The 19,826-nt window shown below is 40.0% G+C and overlaps 1 protein-coding gene across 9 annotated transcripts in view; it reads right to left on the reverse strand.

Annotated features, from left to right (window-relative positions):
• Positions 1 to 19,826, reverse strand: part of cadpsa (Ca2+-dependent activator protein for secretion a) — a 366,374-nt gene that overhangs the window by 270,760 nt on the left and 75,788 nt on the right. For all 9 annotated transcript variants that reach the window (XM_051921196.1, XM_051921193.1, XM_051921192.1 and 6 more), the window contains exons 2-3: positions 14,077 to 14,190; positions 4,772 to 5,104 (exon numbers count right to left, since the gene is read on the reverse strand). In XM_051921196.1, coding sequence (XP_051777156.1) covers positions 4,772 to 5,104; positions 14,077 to 14,190 — 447 coding nt within the window. The remainder of the gene's footprint in view (positions 1 to 4,771; positions 5,105 to 14,076; positions 14,191 to 19,826) is intronic.

The following is a 19,826-nucleotide window of genomic DNA, read 5'->3' on the forward strand; positions in this document are numbered from 1 at the left end:
GACTCTAAATTAATCAAATATGAGTGAGTATGAGTGCCTGTGTGCCCAATGATAGACTGGCATCCAGTCTAAGGTTGGCTCATACCTTGTACTTGATGATGCTGGTATAGGCTACAGCTCCTCGTAGCCCTATCATGGAAAATTATGGGTTCTCAAAATAAATACATGAGTGGTTGAGTACGTGTCTGAGAGTGTACCCTAAAATGGACTCGCATTCAGTGGTTTATTAGTTTGTGCTTTGGGCTCAGTGATGCTCTATATAGCTAACTATATTAAACTAATTAGTACATCGTCTTCCCATAACAGGCTTAAGTTTCGAGTTTGGTATTTTTCATTTCAACTGTTTTACCTCTAGACCATTCTCGGGAAACTGGGACACACAGACACACAACTATCATCGAGATATCAATGTTTTTGGTATCGTGACCCTAAAACATCAAGATCCATTGAAAACCAGAGATCGAAATTTTTGATGAACCTAAAGCTTTTGCTCCTCCCCCATAGATGATAGGTTATGGTGGGGGAGGGCGCAGAGCAAAAAGCAGTTCTAGAAGATTGATAGGCATCCAACTACTGTATACGTGTGTAGGTGAAGGATTTGCTCTATGGTGGACCAGCACCTCCTCCAGGGTTTTTTCCTGCCTGTATGTGCACCCTGCTCTTTATGGAAGTCAAAGTCATGAAGCACTTGTCCACAACTTCTGTAATATTAGATAAGTGCAAGTCTCCTTGTAAACACGCTTATGTAAGATGTTTTCAGATTTAACAGAATGGAAGATTAGAATTTGCTGATGACAAAAGACCAAATCCTCATTTCAAAGCAGAGAGATTGTTACATGAGTCTTGGCTCCAAACTTCAAAGTGGAGCTTGAAATTGAACTACACAGTTTACCAGTTTTATCTTTAATGTGTTCACACAACAGCAATGCTTCCCAAACGAACTATCCATCCACATGACTCATCCTTCTACTTAATCTCTCAAGTATTCATTCACTTGTTATGTAGCCACTGGCCTCAAGTTATTCCACACTCTTAAAAATGTGTTATATAATGATTCTGTAAAGTCACTTTACTGGGTTCTGTAGTTACTTAGTGCCGTTGCCTGGAAAATATGAATAAAAATATGAATATACATATGAAATATTCTTTGGGCTTTGTGAAGTGTCCTAATATGTGGAGAGAACAAAAGTGTTTAATGTATAGTAGGCTATGTAGTAGAATAATGAATAAAACCTGAACTCAGCCTGCATTATTGTCCTTTTGAAATCATAAACATACTGGCATTTCACAAAATCTCTTCTAATCTATTAATGGTTATTTATGAAACCTGTTATGGATCTAAATAAATCATCTTTCTGGATCCTTCATGTGGATGGTTCTTTTGGGAACTAAACATGGTTCTCCAATGGCATTGCTAACCACTTTGGCACGTTTACATTTAAGATCACAGCATCTGAGGTGACTATTGGTGACTGTGGGATGATGAACTATTCTCACGTGCAATGGAAAAACCTAGTAACTGCCATTTTTTTCAAAACTGGGTTTTGTTTTTTTTATTTAATTTTTGGAATTACTAGTTCTTTCCTGATGTTTATAAGGTAGTGGTGACGGCCAAATATGACTTCATTCCGGTCATGGCACGATGGAAGAATCTAGTATGTACACAGTATTTTACATACTTCAGGACAAAAACCTAGCAACTCCACTGACCAAGAAGTTGTGACATACAGTGGAACCTCGGTTCACGACCACAATTCGTTCCAAAACTCTGGTCGTAAACCGATTTGGTCGTGAACCGAAGCAATTTCCCTCCATAGGATTGTATGTAAATACAATTAATCCATTCCAGACCATACAAACTGTATGTAAATATATATTTTTTTAAGTTTTTAAGCACAAATATAGTTAATTAAACCATAGAATGCACAGCGTAATAGTAAATTAAATGTAAAAACATTGAATAACGCTGAGAAAACCTTGAACAACAGAGAAAACTAACACTGCAATAGTTTGCGCTATAGCGCTACCAACCGCTGGCTAAAAACACTTTTTTTTTTTTAATGAGTTTTAAGCACAGGGAAAAAAAAATGAACATTTGAAAAAATCCATAATTTAATAAACCACCAAGAAAAGTAACATTGCAACAGAAGTGAAAACAAAATCAAGCCCAGTGCATTCTTTAACTGCCTTCTCTACTTTACGAGTCCAGCCCTCCCTCTCTCGTGCTGGCTGCCTGTGTGTGTGTGCTCGGCTCTCTCTCGCTGCCTGTGTGTGTGTGCTCGGCTCTCTCTCGCTGCCTGTGTGTGTGTGGCTCTCTCGCGCTGACTGTGTGTGTGTGTGTGTGTCGCGTGCTGTCTCGCGCTCTCTCTCTTGCTCACTGCACAGGGAGAGACTGAACATGTACAAACCGAAAGGGAAACTGGCTTGTTCATATACCGAGTGTGTGGTCGTGAACCGAGGCAAAAGTTTGCCGAACTTTTTGGTCGTAAACCGATTTGTACGTGTACCGAGACGTTCGTGAACCGAGGTTCCACTGTATTAGGTTTTTCCATAGTTGGTGAGTATTCTTTATAGTCTCTCCAGTGGCTGGTACTGAAGAGATGCCCCTGAAGTGTTCATCAGCTCAGAACATTATTCTCTTTCCACCTTCAGTGTCATCCTGTCTGTCATTATTATATACAGATCTCGAGTCAGGAAAAGGACAGAAAACATCATTGCAGACCCATCACACCCTGGTTACAACCTTTTTCAACTTCTTCCCTCTGGTAGGCACTACAGAGCACTGTACACCAAAACTACCAGACATGTGAACAGTTTCTTTCCTCAGGCCATCACTCTCATGAACAATTAAGTCAATCTCAAAGCATCAGGGACAATACTAGGTAAAACCAGAGTCCAATTCCTTGTATGTGTACATATACTTGGCCAATAAAGCTGATTCTGATTATGATTACAAGCCTCACCAGTGCCATTACAATATTATTATCTCTTTATTGGACCCACTTAATCCAGTTTTAGGAGCATAAGGCACAGGAGTCCACCCCAGAGATATTAAACTCCAGTCAATTACAGACCCAGACTACACAAATTAGAATCTGGGTCATTAATGAACCTAATCCACACATATTTAGGGTGTGGGAGGTAAACTGGAGGAATTTGGGAAAGGAATCACCACAGATATGGGGAGAACACAGAGAGTTGTCACACGTGAAATGGAAGCCAGGACTTGAGCCAGGAGGCTGTGAGGCAGCAGCATTATGCATTGTGCCTTGTTATTCTTCAGGCCAGAGTAGGGTGCGGTATAAAGTGTGCCTCACTCAGACTCCGCACCTCACAGGCTCTTATCTCTTGTCCTCGCTGGCCATCTTGCACATTTGCTTTGGCCTAACACTGTGCATTTTGACATTGATGAATCTACTTAATCAGTCTCTCTCTTTATCTCACTGGGGATAATCTAAAATATTTCAGTATTTGAAAACCTGGAGGAGCTTTTGTTTCACAGGAAGGTATAGGAGTAATGATTTCTGTTTCAGGGTCATAAGTATTAGCCAGGATGTCTTAAGTTTAGTGAATGGCTATAGTCGTCATACAAATGCATCTGATGCTTATATAAAGAACATGTTTTAGGGCCCGATGGCATAGCAAGGACAGCATGGTATTAGTAGGGGCTGAACTGAATTTGCTTGAAATATCAGGCTCATCTATAGCAATGCTATCAGAATGTCTTCTGATAAGAAACAAACTTTATTTCATATATAGCAGGGCAGAATTTTGGTTCTGAGGCTAGGGATCTGTGCTGGCCATCGGAAGGTTGCCAGTTTGAGTCCTGTGAACGCCAGAAGTGTCTCTGCTCCATTGGGCCCTTGAGCAAGGCTCTTAGCCTGCAATTGCTTCATCCTGGGTATGACATTAATCTGCATCCAGCCCAGCAACAGATCCTTCAACTTGCAGGGAAATCTTGGTGGTTGGTGGCAGAATTGGCACCCAAAAAAAAAAAAAAAAAAACCTCACACTGTTCCAGTGTGGTGCTGAGGTGTCACCCATTGCACAGCTGCACTCAGGTCCCAATCGGGGTGGTTCATCATGTGGTGGGTGCGGCAACGTGCTGTTTCAGCATATGCTCCCAGCCTCTTTCTCTCATATATAACCTTTCTATAGTGAAACAACATCCCAAGGTGTTTTACAAGTATTCCCTTGTATTTATAGTGAATTGAGAAAGTACTGAGACCCCTTCACTTTCTGCATACTTTATTGTGTTGAAGGTTTAATTTTAAATAGAAACAACTGCCATTTTTGACCATCAGCCTGCACTCAATAGTAATGACAAAGTGAAAATATTTTAGGATTCAAAGAAAAAAAAAGATTGGCATCATGCCACACCCCCATGGTACTTCACTTGACCTAACGCCCTTATTGCCATTCTGTTTGTCCATTTGCTTACATGATTGTTTGTCTTCCCATTGCAGTCCCACTGGACCTTTTTTCCCCTGCTCTGTTTCGACTCATTTGTGCCCACTCTGGTCCTGGTGAGCCTGTGCAGTGTGGGCATTTGCACACAGACTTACAGTAAGTAATATCACAAGTCTGGACATATAGACATTTTCCCAATTTATTTCAATCATTGAGTATTTAGGTTGCCCATCTCCATTCACATTACAGGACACTAATCAGTTTTACTGTTTCCAAGTACCTCATGGACCCCAACACATCCATCCAATCTCCCATAACGGGCAACACCATCGTAAAGGTTCTCCTTGCACAATGTACTCACTTGGCAGGCGTTATATAGAAGCTGGTGTTCAAACTTTTTAATTCCTAGAATCTGCTGGAACATCTCGTAGAGCTGCTCCTTGCTGAGGATGAGTTCTGAGGCGGCACTTGCTGTCATTCGGGTCTGCTGCTTCCGTGGGTCTTCCTCACCCCTGTAAATTGCATCAAATTTGGCCATCCATGAACTGAGCACTGTCTCCTTGCTGAGCCCATCAATTTCTGGTAAGCTGCGCACCCTCTTCTCAATGTGCTTTTTGAACACCTCCCTTGAGTCGTTGGCAGAGCAGCCTCCACTTTGCACCATCCGGGAAACCCGATCACTTTTCAGAAATACCTGTTGGGTGAAAAGAAACAAGAGAAGATATGTTGAGAATTGAAGGAGCTGATCAAGGTAGCAAAAGAAAGGAACCAACTTTGGATGGGATGCCAGGCTGTCACAGGGCTCCCTCATGGACACAACAGCAGCCAGTGAATTTAGAGCTGCTAGTTAACCAAACATGCAGGTCTATCTGGAGGCAACTCACTTGTGGTCCTAGAACTGTTGGGCCGCCAGCTATTACTGATGGACAAACTTGTGATAGTTTTATATAGTGCCTTTCCAGAGTGAATGACATGTCAACATGCTCCAGACATACATATGCCACCACTGTGTCAACAATGTGAGCACTGGTAGGTGAAGTGGCTTGCTCAGTGGTACAAGTCACTGTAGGGGTCCAGACCTGTGACCTCATGAATACAGTATATATAGTGCCTGCTTATTATGAATGCTTTCACATTTTAAGACAACGGTTCTGCATTTTAACAATGTGAGCCTTGGCAGATGACCTAATTTACTCAAGGTCACACATTAAGGTGTTCCAGCAGTTTGAACTTGTAACTATGTGCATTTATGTAATGTCTTTGCAAAGTGACTGCCATCTCAGAGTGCTTTAAAGGTACAGCAGAATTCTTTCTACATTAAAACAAATTGAGCACTGACAGGTGAGGTGGTTTGCTTAGCATCACAGAGCAAGTCAATGTATTAGTGCCTTTCCATTTCTACCTTTGTGTTCTCTACCAGACTGTTCGGTGTAGAGAGACTTGTGATGCAGTGCTGCCTCATCATATCCCCTTTTTTTTCGTCCACTGTGCTACTGCCATATTTTTTTGTCAAAACCTTATAATCCTGAAGCAGAGAAAAAAAAACGCTAAAAACGATGGATGAAGGTACAGATGGCTTTATGGCCATACTTGAAGTCGTCTTAAAGAGTCAAGGCTGGGGGGCTATCAAAAGGCAGGGCCTGTTAAAGCCCATTGTGACACTTGCGTGTTATTTTGGGTTTATTCAAAAATAAGTTGTATTGTACAGTATATGAGGCTGGCTGAGATTAAATCTCATTCAAGTGCTACTCCCTGCTCTGCTTTTCACTTGCTGCCCATTCAGCCGGTACAGGCTGGCCACTCTGATTCATTTAGGTTGACAAACATGTTGTATGACATTTCCACAAGTCAGCATCTTCCCAGATTGGCTTTACCACATGCTGGGCTTTCCTTGACTAATTCTTGGTGACAGAAGAATGACCAGACCACAAAGCGGCCAGCAAGGACATAGAATACTTGAATGGGCAACTGGTCACCATGAGCGCAGATCTGGGTTACTTCTGTTTCTAGTGGCGTGAAAACAAAAAGATGTGAATTGATTTGGTGCAGAAGTTAATATTTGAGACTATCACATGTGCTTGATGAACTGCATCTGCAATTCCCTGTTCACAGCTGGCTTCCTGCCTTGTGTCCAATTCTGCCAGGATATGCCATTGCTGCCCACAATCCTGAATTGGATTAAGTAGGTTTGAGAATGTTATGTTACATGACATTGTGTGCCACAAACAGATATGCATGTAAGAATGTTATTCATAAGGCATATGAAAAAAATACTTTGGCAAAACTAATACAGAAAGCCAGATTCAGAATAAACAAAACTAGAGCCTGATGTCCTGCTTGCCCCAGGTCAGTCCCCAAGTGCCATGCTCTGCACACTAACCAATGGCAGAAAATTTCCTTCAGTTGCTACTGAAACATATACAAAATCCAGAATCATTTAAAGTAGGGCTTCTTAAACTATGTGATATGGGTTACCTTCTGTGGGTCACGAGTCACTGTTGTATTTAATGTGAATGTGCCACGTGTTTGCAAAGTGGGTCGCAGTGGGTCTCATTGGTTAGATTAAGTAATCAACATTTCTCCAACAATCTTCCTCAAACCAAAACCAGCCCCAACCCTCTTACTCTGATGAATGGTGGAGAATCCTAAAGATTGTCTGTATAGCATCCTTCAACATCTGCAATAAGATGCTGCAGATGTTCTATCAGACGGTTGTGGCGAGCGCCCTCTTCTATGCAGTGGTGTGCTGGGGAGGCAGCATTAAGAAGAAAGATGCCTCACGCCTGGACAAACTGGTGAGGAAGGCAGGCTCTATTGTTGGCATGGAGCTGGACAGTTTGACATCTGTGGCAGAGCGACGGGCGCTGAGCAGACTCCTGTCAATCATGGAGAATCCACTGCATCCACTAAACAGTGTCCTCTCTAGACAGAAGAGCAGCTTCAGCGACAGACTGCTGTCACTGTCCTGCTCCACTGACAGACTGAGGAGATCGTTCCTCCCCCAAACTATGCAACTCTTCAATTCCACCTGGGGGGGTAAACGTTAACATATAAAATTATTGTCTGTTTTTACCTGCATTATTATCAATCTTTAATATTGTTTTTTATATCGGTAAGGTGCTGCTGGAGTATGTGAATTTCCCCTTGGGATTAATAAAGTATCTATCTATCTATCCATCCATCCATCCATCCGAATGGGACAAAATCCCACCTGAACACTGTGAGAGACTCGTGTCTTCATACACAAAGCGTCTTGAAGCTGTCATTGCAAACAATGACTGACAGAAAGCAGTATTCTTACATTTGCTTAAACCAATTTAGAGTTGCTGGAGGTTGCTGTATTCCCTGATGGCACTTAGCAGAAGGCAGGAACTAACCCTGGACACATTGATGGTCCAACACAAGCACCATCTCACATCACCAGTTAATCTCTTGTGCATGTCTTTGATAATGCCACAGGAAACTCTGGCACAGGGAAAACAAGAACAACTCCTTGTGGACTAGGCCAGCATTCAAGCACATAGGTGCTTGTCAGGGTCTCCTACTGGACTGACCCCTAGAGGACAGTACTGGACCTGGTCCTGCAGTGACTTCTTGTTCTACTCAACATGCTCACCAATTGGATGGGTGTGAGTAATACAACTGTTGGTCTAAACTTTTACATGTTTATTTTGTTGACATGACATGGCCATCCATCCATTTTCCTAACCCACTTTTCCATGTCATTTTCAGTCAATAATATGGAGTTAACAGACAGAGTTCTAAAAATTATGTACTCCTGATGAGCTTAGTCCCAGTCCTGAAGACTGCAAGTAGTAGGAGCTTTTCACATCAAACTAAACACTATTCAAATGCTGCATCTTTGGTCAAACTTTTAAGTTTAATTTACTTTTTGTTTATTATTTTTAGAAAAAGATGGTTTAAAATCCATCCATTGTCCAACCCACTGAATCCGAACACAGGGTCACGGGGGTCTGCTGGAGCCAATCCCAGCCAACACAGGGCACAAGGCAGGGAACCAATCCCGGGCAGGGTGCCAACCCACCGCAGATGGTTTAAAATGCTCAAGTGAATGATAAGGCCATGTGTAATAGTCATCTGCTTCTTAGCTTTGCAGTTACCATTTAAAGACAGCAGATGGCGCACAACTGTTGAGTGAACATCACTACCTCACTCGCTCACTCACTCACTCAGGAGTTCTGCTCTGCTGCCTTTAATGGCGCCTGACTACGAGGAAATATTACCTAATGAGCGGTTATTGAAAATGATTTAAAAGCTCACAGTCCATCTTTACACTGCATTTTCTTCTGGGTGCTCAGTTTTCCTCCCACATCCCTTGAAAGGCACATTCATTTCTGACTTTCCAGTGTTCATACCATTGTAGATCATTGCTGATGGCTGATATTGGCACGGTATTGGCATTTAACATTTACACACAGTGAGTGGCACATTACCAGAAAATGAGGGATAAACAACTAGAGTAGTGTGTTATTCATCACATGCCAGCCTTTCTGCCATCAGACGGTTTTAGACAGCACAAATACACTTGACGTAATGCCACCTCATTTATTTACAGTGAGGGAGACTGCAAGGTGATGACATTTGGGGAATTAGATCGGCCTCTCCGGACTAAATGATGTACTGGAGTCAAGGTGTGCTCAGTGCAGCCCTCTCACCATAGTTGGAGAGACTCCCCCAGGACTAGCTGGAGTTGTTGCTGTTTACTCAGAACCTTAGGGGTATCGTGACATGGCAACTACCTGACATGAAGCAACAGGCTTCAAGGGGGATGGTCTAAGTTGATGGCTCACAAAATAAACAGATTATCTAATGATACAATATTGTATAAACCAACTTTCATATCTACGTAATATAGTACTGCCAATCTGTTAGTTTGAGGGGGACTTTAATATTGTTGATCTGTTGTACGGTGCCTTTCATATCTATCTAAAATGCAGTGCCTTCACGATATCCATATATTATTAATTTAACTTTTTCATATGTATATTTTTAATGTATCTTTTATAAAATATTTATATTAGTTATAGAGTGCTTTATAAAATCTGTCTATTATATAGCACCTTTCATTTCTGTGTTTCTAATACTAGTACCATTTACAGTATTTACTTATTAATTATTTAGTGTCTGTCATCTATCTTTTTGATATAGCACCTTCGCAAAATCTGTCTCTAATTAATATCAATTATATTTGTCTATTATATAGTGCCTTTCATTTACCAATGAATCATATAGGCGGAGTGGTGGCTCTGAGGCTAGGGATCTGCACTGCACTGGCAATCGGAAGGTTGCCGGTTCAAATCCCGTAAATGCCAACAGGGACTCTGCTCTGTTGGGCCCTTCAGCAAGGCCCTTAACCTGCAATTGCTGAGCGTTTTGAGTAGTGAGAAAAGCGCTATATAAATGCAAAAAATTATTATTATTATATACAGTAGCACTTTTCATATCAGCCATCTATAACCTTTCTTACCTATATTTTTCACTTTTAACAAAATAATTTAATTATATTGTGCCTTTTTATGTATATTTGTACATTATATAATGCCTTTCAGTGTCTGTCTCTGTACTGTTTTGATTATTTAGTACCTTTCATATCTATGAATCTAATATAGCACCTTTCACAGTACAGTATCTATATATCTATCTGTAATTTATTTCCTGTTATAGTATCTGCCAATCTATTCATTATATAGTAGATTTTTCATATCTCTTTTAATATAGCACCTTTCATAAACATCTGTTTGTTTTAAATTGCCCTTCATATCTACAGTATGTATACATTATATAATTCGCAGTAACCATCTGTCTGTCTATTAATTAGTTAGTGCCTTTCATAGTTGTTTCTAATATAGCACCTTTTAAAGTTTCTATGTATCTATATATTAATCTGTTATTTAAGGCTTTTCACAGTATATGTCACTCTTAATAATTTAGTACCCTCCATGTCTGTCTTTTTAATATCGCACCTTTTGCAAAAATCTGTTAATTATATAGTGCCTTTCATATCTATTTATACAGTAATAATGCCTTTCACAGTACCCATCTCTCCATCTGTTAATCATTTGATGCTTATTATCTGTATTTTTGATATTGTAAATTTCACAAAATATTTTAATTTATGAATATCTGGCAATATATCTGTTATATAATCTCCTTCATATCTTGTACATTTAATACAACCTCTCTGAGTTCCTGTCTGTTTATGTAGTGTCTTTTGTGTCTGTCTGTCTGTTTATCTAGTTTTATATAGCACCTTTCCTATCAATCTATATAGCATATTTCATTTATCTATAACATCTCATATCCGTATTGTTAATGTGGCACTTTCAGCAAACTATGTTGATTTATATTGTGCCTCTCATATCCATGTATAGATGACATAATGCCTTTCTTGGCTCTTTGCTTAATCAGGAAGTCCTTTCCTAGTATTTCACAGATTAACCTGCCACAAATTGCCTGCTGTTGGTTTTTTTTTTTTAAGAAATTCTCACAGTTTACTGGAGTTGTCATGAAGACATCCAGCTTGATGGCATTGGTGCTTTTAGTCTCTCTTGTTCTTTTTGGTTGTTTTATCTAGTAAAGTAAAAAAAGATAAAAAATGCCCAAAATTAATTCTCTTGGCAGGCCTGGCACTGCACATTCTGGCTTCCCTGCCCATCCACAGAGCCCCTCAGGCAAGGTGTCAAGAGGCTGCTTTTTTCTTGACCCTCTACAGTCGTGTGTCATAAGCAGTTGCTGGTTGACTGTTCTCTCGCTTTGGCCTACTTGCTTGATGGAAATAAGCAGTCGACTTCTATTACTGCCACATTAGCCCCTCGGATATTTCATCTTCTGTTTTGTTATTACATAATTCTAATGCAACAGTGGGGAAGTCTGTCCAGCAGGGAGATCCACTAATATTTCTTACTATCAGTTCTTAAAATCAGTTCATGATGTCTGTCCATATATTCTGGGGACCTGCTTCTTCCATTTCAAGGCTATGAAGCAACATTGAAATCTGCCCACAAAGGGATGCCAGTCATAGAAATTGCTTTGGTGTAGAGTCAACAATTAACACAATTCAATTAAAACAGTTATGTCATTAATATAATTCAAATCAATTCAGTTTCATTCAAATCCAAAGCGCTTGCCATCTACTGAAATTCTCAGATGACTCCTCCATCATAGGCTGCATTAATAATGGAGATGAGTGAAGTACAGGAGGATGGTGGAGGACTTCCTCTACTGGTGCAGGGAGAAACTCCTGCAGCTCAACATCAGCAAGATTAAGGAGTTGGTGGTGCACTTCCAACGTGCCTCTGAGACCAGTCACCCTCCAGGGGAAGGGTGTGGAAGTGCTGCACAACTACAGGCAGCTGGATCAAACTGGACTGGTCTGACAACACAGTGGTGCCGGACAAAAAGGGCCAGAGCTGACTGGACTTCCTGAGGAGACTCAGGTCTTTAGATGTATGCAGAAAGCTGCTGGAAAAGTTTTACCAGTCCGTAGAAGCCAATGTGGTGTTCTATGCCATAGTCTCTTGGGAAGCAACTTGAGTTCAAAAGACACAGAATGTCTCAACAGACTTATCAGGAAAGTCTTCTCCATCAAAGGACTAACCCTGGACACACAATAGAAGCCATTGTGGAAAAAGAGAGAGGTGACAAAATTGGATGCGTTCATGAAAAATCTCCTGCATCCCCTCCAGGAGGCGCTCTCTTGGTGTGCTAGGAAACATGTCTGAGGGTCTTTTCTGCCCACTGTTATCAGGTAATTTATTGCTTCCTCTTAACCTCCACGACTAAATGCTTAGGCTCTTTTTTTTTTTTCTTATTTCTGCCAAATATACATTTATTTATCTATCTATCTATCTATTGATCGATTGTCTTATTTGTCCTGTGAATCTGTATCTTTGTTTTTATGTTTCTGTTCCTGTATGCATCAAAAGTTTCACTTGGGATAAGTGAAATTTATTTAATGTAATTTAAAGCAGAAGCCAACCCTGGAAGGGATGCCACTCACTCATATAGTGCCAGTTTAGAGTTACTGATTACCACAATGGCGTTCAATTAATGTAATTATCTTAATAAATAAAACAAATTAATCTTGTGTCTGGTCTTTGTATTCATGAATGGTGCCCTGTCCAGACTTTTTTTTGCTCTTTATCTTGCTTTATATAATTTCTTATTTTAGGAATTTGTTAGTTTTCACATACCCCTTGGGGACAGAGTGCAGGTCAGCCATTGTACAGAGTCCCTGGAACAATTGCAGGTTAAGGGCTTTGCTCAAGGGCTTAGAAAGTGAAGGGTTCTGAATACTTTATGAAGCCACCAGATCTGTACATAGCCTCCATGAGGTTAAAAGTCCATCTCATGTCTATGTGTTTATTACTGAAACCATGTTATGTAGTTCAGTGTGGGTCTATCCTGGCAGTATCAGGTTCAAAATAGGAATACCAGTTTATCACAGTGCACTGTCACACACCAGGTAACAAACTTGAGTCCCACCCAGAGTGACCCAGCCAATATTCAAATCCAGCATCCTGGAGTGGCAAGGCAGCATAAGAGCAATTGCACCACTATGCCACCTTGTCACCTAGAGCTCTATCTTTGTAATCTTCAACCCTTTTGCACCAGCAATACCACAGTAAGGATATTTTGCTCATTTTTCAGTGGTGGCAGCTTCACATTACTGAGAACGGTGCCACCTCCTTTCCTGCGGCTCTTCTAGCTTCACTGCATTTTTGTTTTTGTCTCGGCAAGGTGAACGGTGCAGACGTCAGCGTGTCCTCTTCTGAGTGCCTACTCAAGGCTTCACGTGTAATTGTGTGGCTGTGGGATGGCCTCTTGGCAGCTGGTGATTTGCATTTTTCCAAAAATAGCTTCAAGTCCTGGTCAGATTGAAGAGGGCAATTACACCACTCTTGTCTTACATAAGCCCAAAGCCGGGTGCCAAGCCTTCTGAAGCAGCAGAGTGTGTGCCCTGCTTTGACGACTGGGCAGAGAGTGGATAGAAAGTGGTGGGAAGTGAGATATAAAGGCACTATATTAGACAGATACTAAAAGTACTATAGAAAATAGAAATATATTTAAAACACTATATTAGACAGATGAATACATAGCTATGAAAGTCACTATGTATAAATATTAAAGATATGGTAAAATGAGTGTGTCATAGTGGTACTGTGTAGGCAAGAGGGACATCCATCTTATGGTGAAGACAGGGTAGGCAAGAGGGACAGCAAGCTTGTAGTGATGTTCTTTGTTACTTGGTGCTATCAGCTCTCATATCTATGTATTCTCTCCTTGAGTGAAAGAAACCATTTTTTGTACCTTTTTCCTTCTGTGCATTTTAATGGGTGTGGAGGACTGAGACAAGAATTCACTAAAATCACAATAGATATGTAGGTAAAGTGAAAGGCACTATAAGATAGATATGAAAGGAACCATAAAACAGAGAGAAATGAAAGGTGCTATATTATAGAGAGGTATACATGAAAGGCACTGCATGATTGATAGATAGATAGATAATGAAAGGGGTTGTATAAGAGTTTGAAAATTGAAAGTCACCATTTGATATTTTGTTTAAATTGCCTATTTGGACATCTGTAATGCTAAGGCACTGCAATTCATGATTTTATTCTAGAAAGCAAGGAAAAACAGGCTTACCTCGTAATAACTTTGTACAGCGTTGATAAAGGCTTCATCTGCTACAATCTGGGTTTCTCCATTGAGAAAGGCTTGAAATCGATCTTTAACAGTCTGCAGTTGTTGCTTGCTTATCTGGAAAAAGTCAAAGAGAAAAATAAAACAATTTAGTGCTGCCATGTCTCTCGAGAAAGGGCGAACGGGAGGCATTTCCAGGAATTTCATGAATCAAACAGCTGCAAGCTAATTGTCTCAGTTAGCTTTGACCCTTTAAGGACCCATCAGACACTTTGCCAGCACATTCAGTTTCTTCAAAGTTGGGATTTGTCAGACAAGGTAGAAAATGAAGGAGAACATTAAGAGTTCAGCGGTGACCCGATGACTATCTGAGCTCCTCTGGCATTGTTCAAATCCTTATTACCAGCTGCTTCATGCCAGCCTAAGGTTTGATGATTACAGGGGGAGCATGCAGTGCACATGCAGGGACTCGAGCCTCTGCTCCTCCTCAATTGGACATAAAATATCTAAATTGTGGTAATGTGAAAACTCGAGATTCCGTGATTCTCCTTTCTCTGTATTTAAACTTTGGTGCAGACCAAAAGCACCATTTTTAGGGTATGCAAGATTTGTTTTTGGCTCCATAGCGATGTACTTAAGTATGCAGCGACCAGTCAGCAGCTGATGCAATGGCAATGCATCCTCTGTAACCCCCTATATTTGCACCCTCGGTCCTGTCCTTTATTGAAACCATAAGGCTAAATATTTAGTCAGAAGCTACAGTCTTTTCCATTCCCATTTTCATTCTAGTTTAAAAGTATTAACGATATTCAGGTCAAAAAAGCTTTTTACAGCAGTTTTACCAGTGATATCATATATAAAATATATATATAATATAGGGATGCTTAATCATTCTTCATGCATCACTGCAACATCATAGGATATTTAAATTTGAGAGATACAATAGGAACTCCGATTTTATAATTTGCAGATGTTTGTGACAACCGTGTAACTTGTGAAGCCATTAAAAATTTGTTAAGACAGTTAACAACCTAATTATTATTTTTTTTTAATTCCAGTGTTCTTATCCATTTAAATTAGGACACCTGTTGATCATTTCACGATAGATTGATACCATATCGAATTAATATAAAAGACTTTGTTATATATATAAATATATAATGTAATAATTACAACAAGGTCAGATGAAGCTGTATGTTCTTACAGCGTTGGGTTCCAATGTTGACTGCGTGCACAACCTGTGTCTGCTTTATATGTTCTTCCTGTGCTTGGGTTGGTGTTTTAATCAGTTTCTTATAGCTGTGCTGTATTGCAGTCCGATCTACAGCAACACACATCTACAAAAGGAAATTTCAATGTTCATTTATTTTCCACACAAATTCACACCACTGAATGGACCCACACGCACACATTGATGAGAAGCAATATCAATGCTCTTACATTTCCCCGCCCACTTATTCCAATAGGTAATTGCAGAAATATTAATGTTTAAAATTTTAATTAAGACTAGACTAAAGGTCGATTTGGCCTCTTAGAAATTCATTAATCAAAATCGGATTTTTCAGGAAGCAAGGAGATGCATTGTGCAGTACGAGCGACGAGCTATGCTGGACTTTTTGAGAAGGGTTGTGGGCGAGTCATCTTGATGAGACCCGCTGCATCAGATCTTCAAGGATGGTAATAATAAATAACTTGTTCATATTTATGTATTTTAGATTACGTAGATGTGGGTGGGTGGGTGGGTTTTGAGCTGCTATAAAGCATCCTAATGGGATGTTTGTTAACTTTAAGAGATGCCATTTACTGATCTTCAGGGCGCAAGACTCATGTAAATTAAGGCACTGATGCTGCCTTACATCATTTTGATCTGTTCATGAATGACGGCATGTAAGAAGTCATTGTGACTGACCCTAAACAACTTGCACAACAACACAAACTGAAACCCAGTTCCACGTGTGCATGTGGACTGGTTTCTATTGGGATGAGCTGCTGGCTTTCTTTAACCTTGTATATCAAGGCGCTATGTAGAAGGCTGAAGGTGAAATGTGCTGATCAACAAAACCTTTATTTTCCATATACAGTAAATTCACACACGGGCGAGCATACTGAATGGACACACGCACACATACATGTTGATGAGATGCAAAACCAAATCTGTTACATTTTCCCCACCCGCTTATTTGAATAGCTAATTGCAGAAACAAGAATGTTTTCATTTTTTAATTTAAGAGTATGGACTAAAGGTAGATTTTCTTTGAGGACAGCATATCCGAATGAAAAATGTTTCAGCTCACATCCCAGGTATTTGCATTTTGTTACCTGGTTCATGCAACAATAAAACTGAAAATAAAACTGTTCTTTGAAGAACTGATAGGCAGATTCACGAAGTCTACACACTTAAACAAAATGTTGACAAATCAAATAGGGTTTGGAAAGCTCGTTTGAAAATTAAACGATGCAGACATCATACTCTGTTTATATTAAAAAAAAAAAAAAGCTGGGTAGCTTATCAAATACAACCCATCACAGATCAGCTTCCATAACCTCAAAAATCGTCAACACATGGGGGAAAATAAGTCTCCAAACTGTAAGTTTTTTTTTCCCCTACTATGCAAAGGTATGTGTTTCACCAGGAACAATGTGTAAAAGGGGGCATTTCTTATGCAAATATCGTAACTTCGGTGTTACTGAAACAATGCTTTACTGTTTTACATTTTACAATTGTTTACCATCATTATTTAATAGTTTTACACTGTAAAATTAACAGCCATTTTTTTTCAGTATAACCGTAATGTATCAGTAAACAGTATGTAGCATATTTTGAAGGTAGAAAAATATTGATTTTACAGAACTTGGTTGTAAAAAATAATGAAATGTATTGTTTAAGATATACAGGTAATTTTCAGTAGAACATAATGTAACTTTCCTTTTTTCAGAAAAAGTATTTTACTTTCACCATTCACAGTATTTTTTACCGTTAAATTTACAGACATTTTTTACTGCGTACAATTACTGAGTGGCAGTGACTCTGTTGAACCCCAGGCAAAGTTTATTGTTAACTGGAAAAAAAAAAAAAAGTCTCCAGAGTCTGCAAAATGGTGACAAAGTAAACCTGCCAGTGTCTTTTTATTTTTGTTTATTTGTTTTTAACAGCTGAAAATACATGCTGTTGTAAAAGTAAAGTATAGTGTCTCTCTCTCTCTCAAAATAGACAATTAAAGAATCCGACTCTGTTTTTAATATCTGACATGGCACATTACATGCAGACTCCTGTTGAATTAAAGTAGCTGTTTTGTGCAGTTATTCTGGCCATCTTTTTCTTGCACTTGTGTCCACCCCAGATGCGTGCAGTCGCGCTTATCTAAGCATTGCCACTACTGATGATTCACCAGTCAAAAATCAGGACAGTAGGCCAGTTTATCACTAGACACACTCATTCACAGCATGGCAGTTTAGAGTCAGAAGTTCTATCAAAGTGGAAATGAACAGGAGAATCAGGAGCAAGGTGCACGTGGGGGTATAGACAGTGACGGGACAAAGAGTTGAACCCAGGTCCTTAGAACTGTAAGACAGTAGCACATTCGTACCACCGTACTGCCAATTTGTTACCACTTCTGAGCAGAATACAGAGCTTTCGTATAGATTTCAGACCCTTCCTTTTTTGCACACTTTGTTATGTTGCAGCCTTGTACTAAACTAGCTCAATTCATTTTTTCCCTCATCAAACAACACTCAGTACCCAGAATGACGGATTGGAAGCATGATTTTAGGAATTTTTTCAAATTGATTACAAAAAAAAATTCTCAAAAAAAAACCATCTGACTATCCATTTCATCCACTGTCAGTCATATATTTAGTCCTCATTCATCCAAGCACTGGGTGCAAGTCAAGATCCAACCCCAGACAGGATGCCAGGTTATGGCTGCCCATTGAAATAACTGGCAAACTGACTGAAAAGTGGTGGACTTCATTTTAGCACATCAGCGTATCACAGTCATTCAACTCATTATTCCAGGAAAATGAAACATTCACCAAGAAGTTAAAAAGGGGTCATTAAAGATAGAGTTCTATTTCTGTATCTTTTAAAAATTAATCTTTGCCATTACTGCTGTTGCTATGAATATTCAGAAATAGTAATTTGCAGAAGGCACCATGGTATCAATTCATTTCTGGCAGGGTTAATAAGACGTTGTGAGTCACCTTCTCTCATGGTCGAATGTACAAGAGTTCTTTGCACTAGTAACACCACTGGGGGGGGGGGGGGATGATGTAAATTTTGTATTTTATTGACTCATACAAAGTAAGGGGTGATTATTGGTTGAGTACAATATCACAAATGAAGAAGGCAAAGTGTAAAGGTTTTCCTGCAGCCTTACCTAACTATGCAATCTTCTCTTCTTTGTGGTCAGGTAAGATGGTTCCTTCACTATCCTGCCTTTCCATGAACTTCATCCCCTATACCCTAATGTCCTTTGTCTTCCTGATCACCCTGTCCTGGCTTAAATGCCACCAGGAGAACAGCAGTGGATCTACTGTATAGAGCCTTGTCTCAGCCACAACACGGCACCCTCTGGCTGTCATTCAGCTCATTGCCTGCTGAGTCCCATACCTTTTAAGGGTGTTTTCTAAGTGCATTGACTAACCTGCCCCCAGGAAGTTAAACTTGCTAGATGATGCCACCTGCTGGTCTGGAGGAGGTGACCTGGCCTCCCAGGGCATCACACTGTCAGAGGGTAATCCTGGTTAGCGGATGGCGTTGTCTTCTCAAAGGATTGCAACTGTGTACACAAGAGATGTCTGTCGCTACAAGCATTGTGTCATTTAGAAAAGCAAATCAGGGTCATTTGCTAAATTACAGTATGCATCCATCATTTTTCTATCCCCTTCATTCCAACCATCCATCCATTCATTTATCCATCCATCCATCCTTTGTTCATGAGAGTGTTTTCCAGGATTGATTTATTTAACAATTTACAATGCCTTCAGAAAGTCTTCAGACCACTTCACTTTTCACACATTTTCTTATGTTGTAGTCTTGTGCTAATATCTTTTAAATTCATTTTCCCTCAGCAAGCAGCCCTCCAAGCCCAGAATGAGAAAGTAAAACCAGAATTTTAGGAAATTATGGAAATTTTAATACAAATGAAAAAAGGAACCCTCACACTGATGCAAGTTTTCAGATAATTTCCTCAGTACTTAAATGAAGCCCCTTGGGTAGCCATTCCTGCCTGGAGTCTTCTTGGCTTTGACGTAAGAAGTTTCACACACCTGGGTTTGGGAATTTTCTGCCACTCTTCTCTGCAGGTCCTCTCAAGCTCTGTCAGGTTTTGGATGGAGACTGTTGGTGGACGGCTATTTTTAGGTTTCTCCAGAAATGTCTGATTGGATTCAAGTCTAGGCTTTGGCTGGGCCACTCAAAGATATTCCCAGAATTGTCTGTAAGCCATTCCTGCGTTGTCTTTACTTTGTCCTTTTGGAAGGTGAACATTCAGCTCGGTCTGGGGTCCTGTGTGCTCTGAACAGGTTTTCATGAAGGATATCTCTGTACTTTGCTCCATTCACAATTCCCTCGACCCTAACTAGTCTCCCAGTCCCTGATGCAGCCACTGCCATTCTTTGCTGTTGAAATACTATTATGCAGGTGATGGGTGATGCCTGTTTTTCTCCAGATATGACACTCAGAACTGAGGCCTTACAGTTCCATCCTGGTTTCATTAGACCAGAGACTCTTGTTTCTCATAGTCTGAGACTTC

The sequence above is a fragment of the Erpetoichthys calabaricus genome, chromosome 18, assembly GCF_900747795.2.
Source record: "Erpetoichthys calabaricus chromosome 18, fErpCal1.3, whole genome shotgun sequence".
Lineage (NCBI taxonomy): Eukaryota > Metazoa > Chordata > Cladistia > Polypteriformes > Polypteridae > Erpetoichthys > Erpetoichthys calabaricus.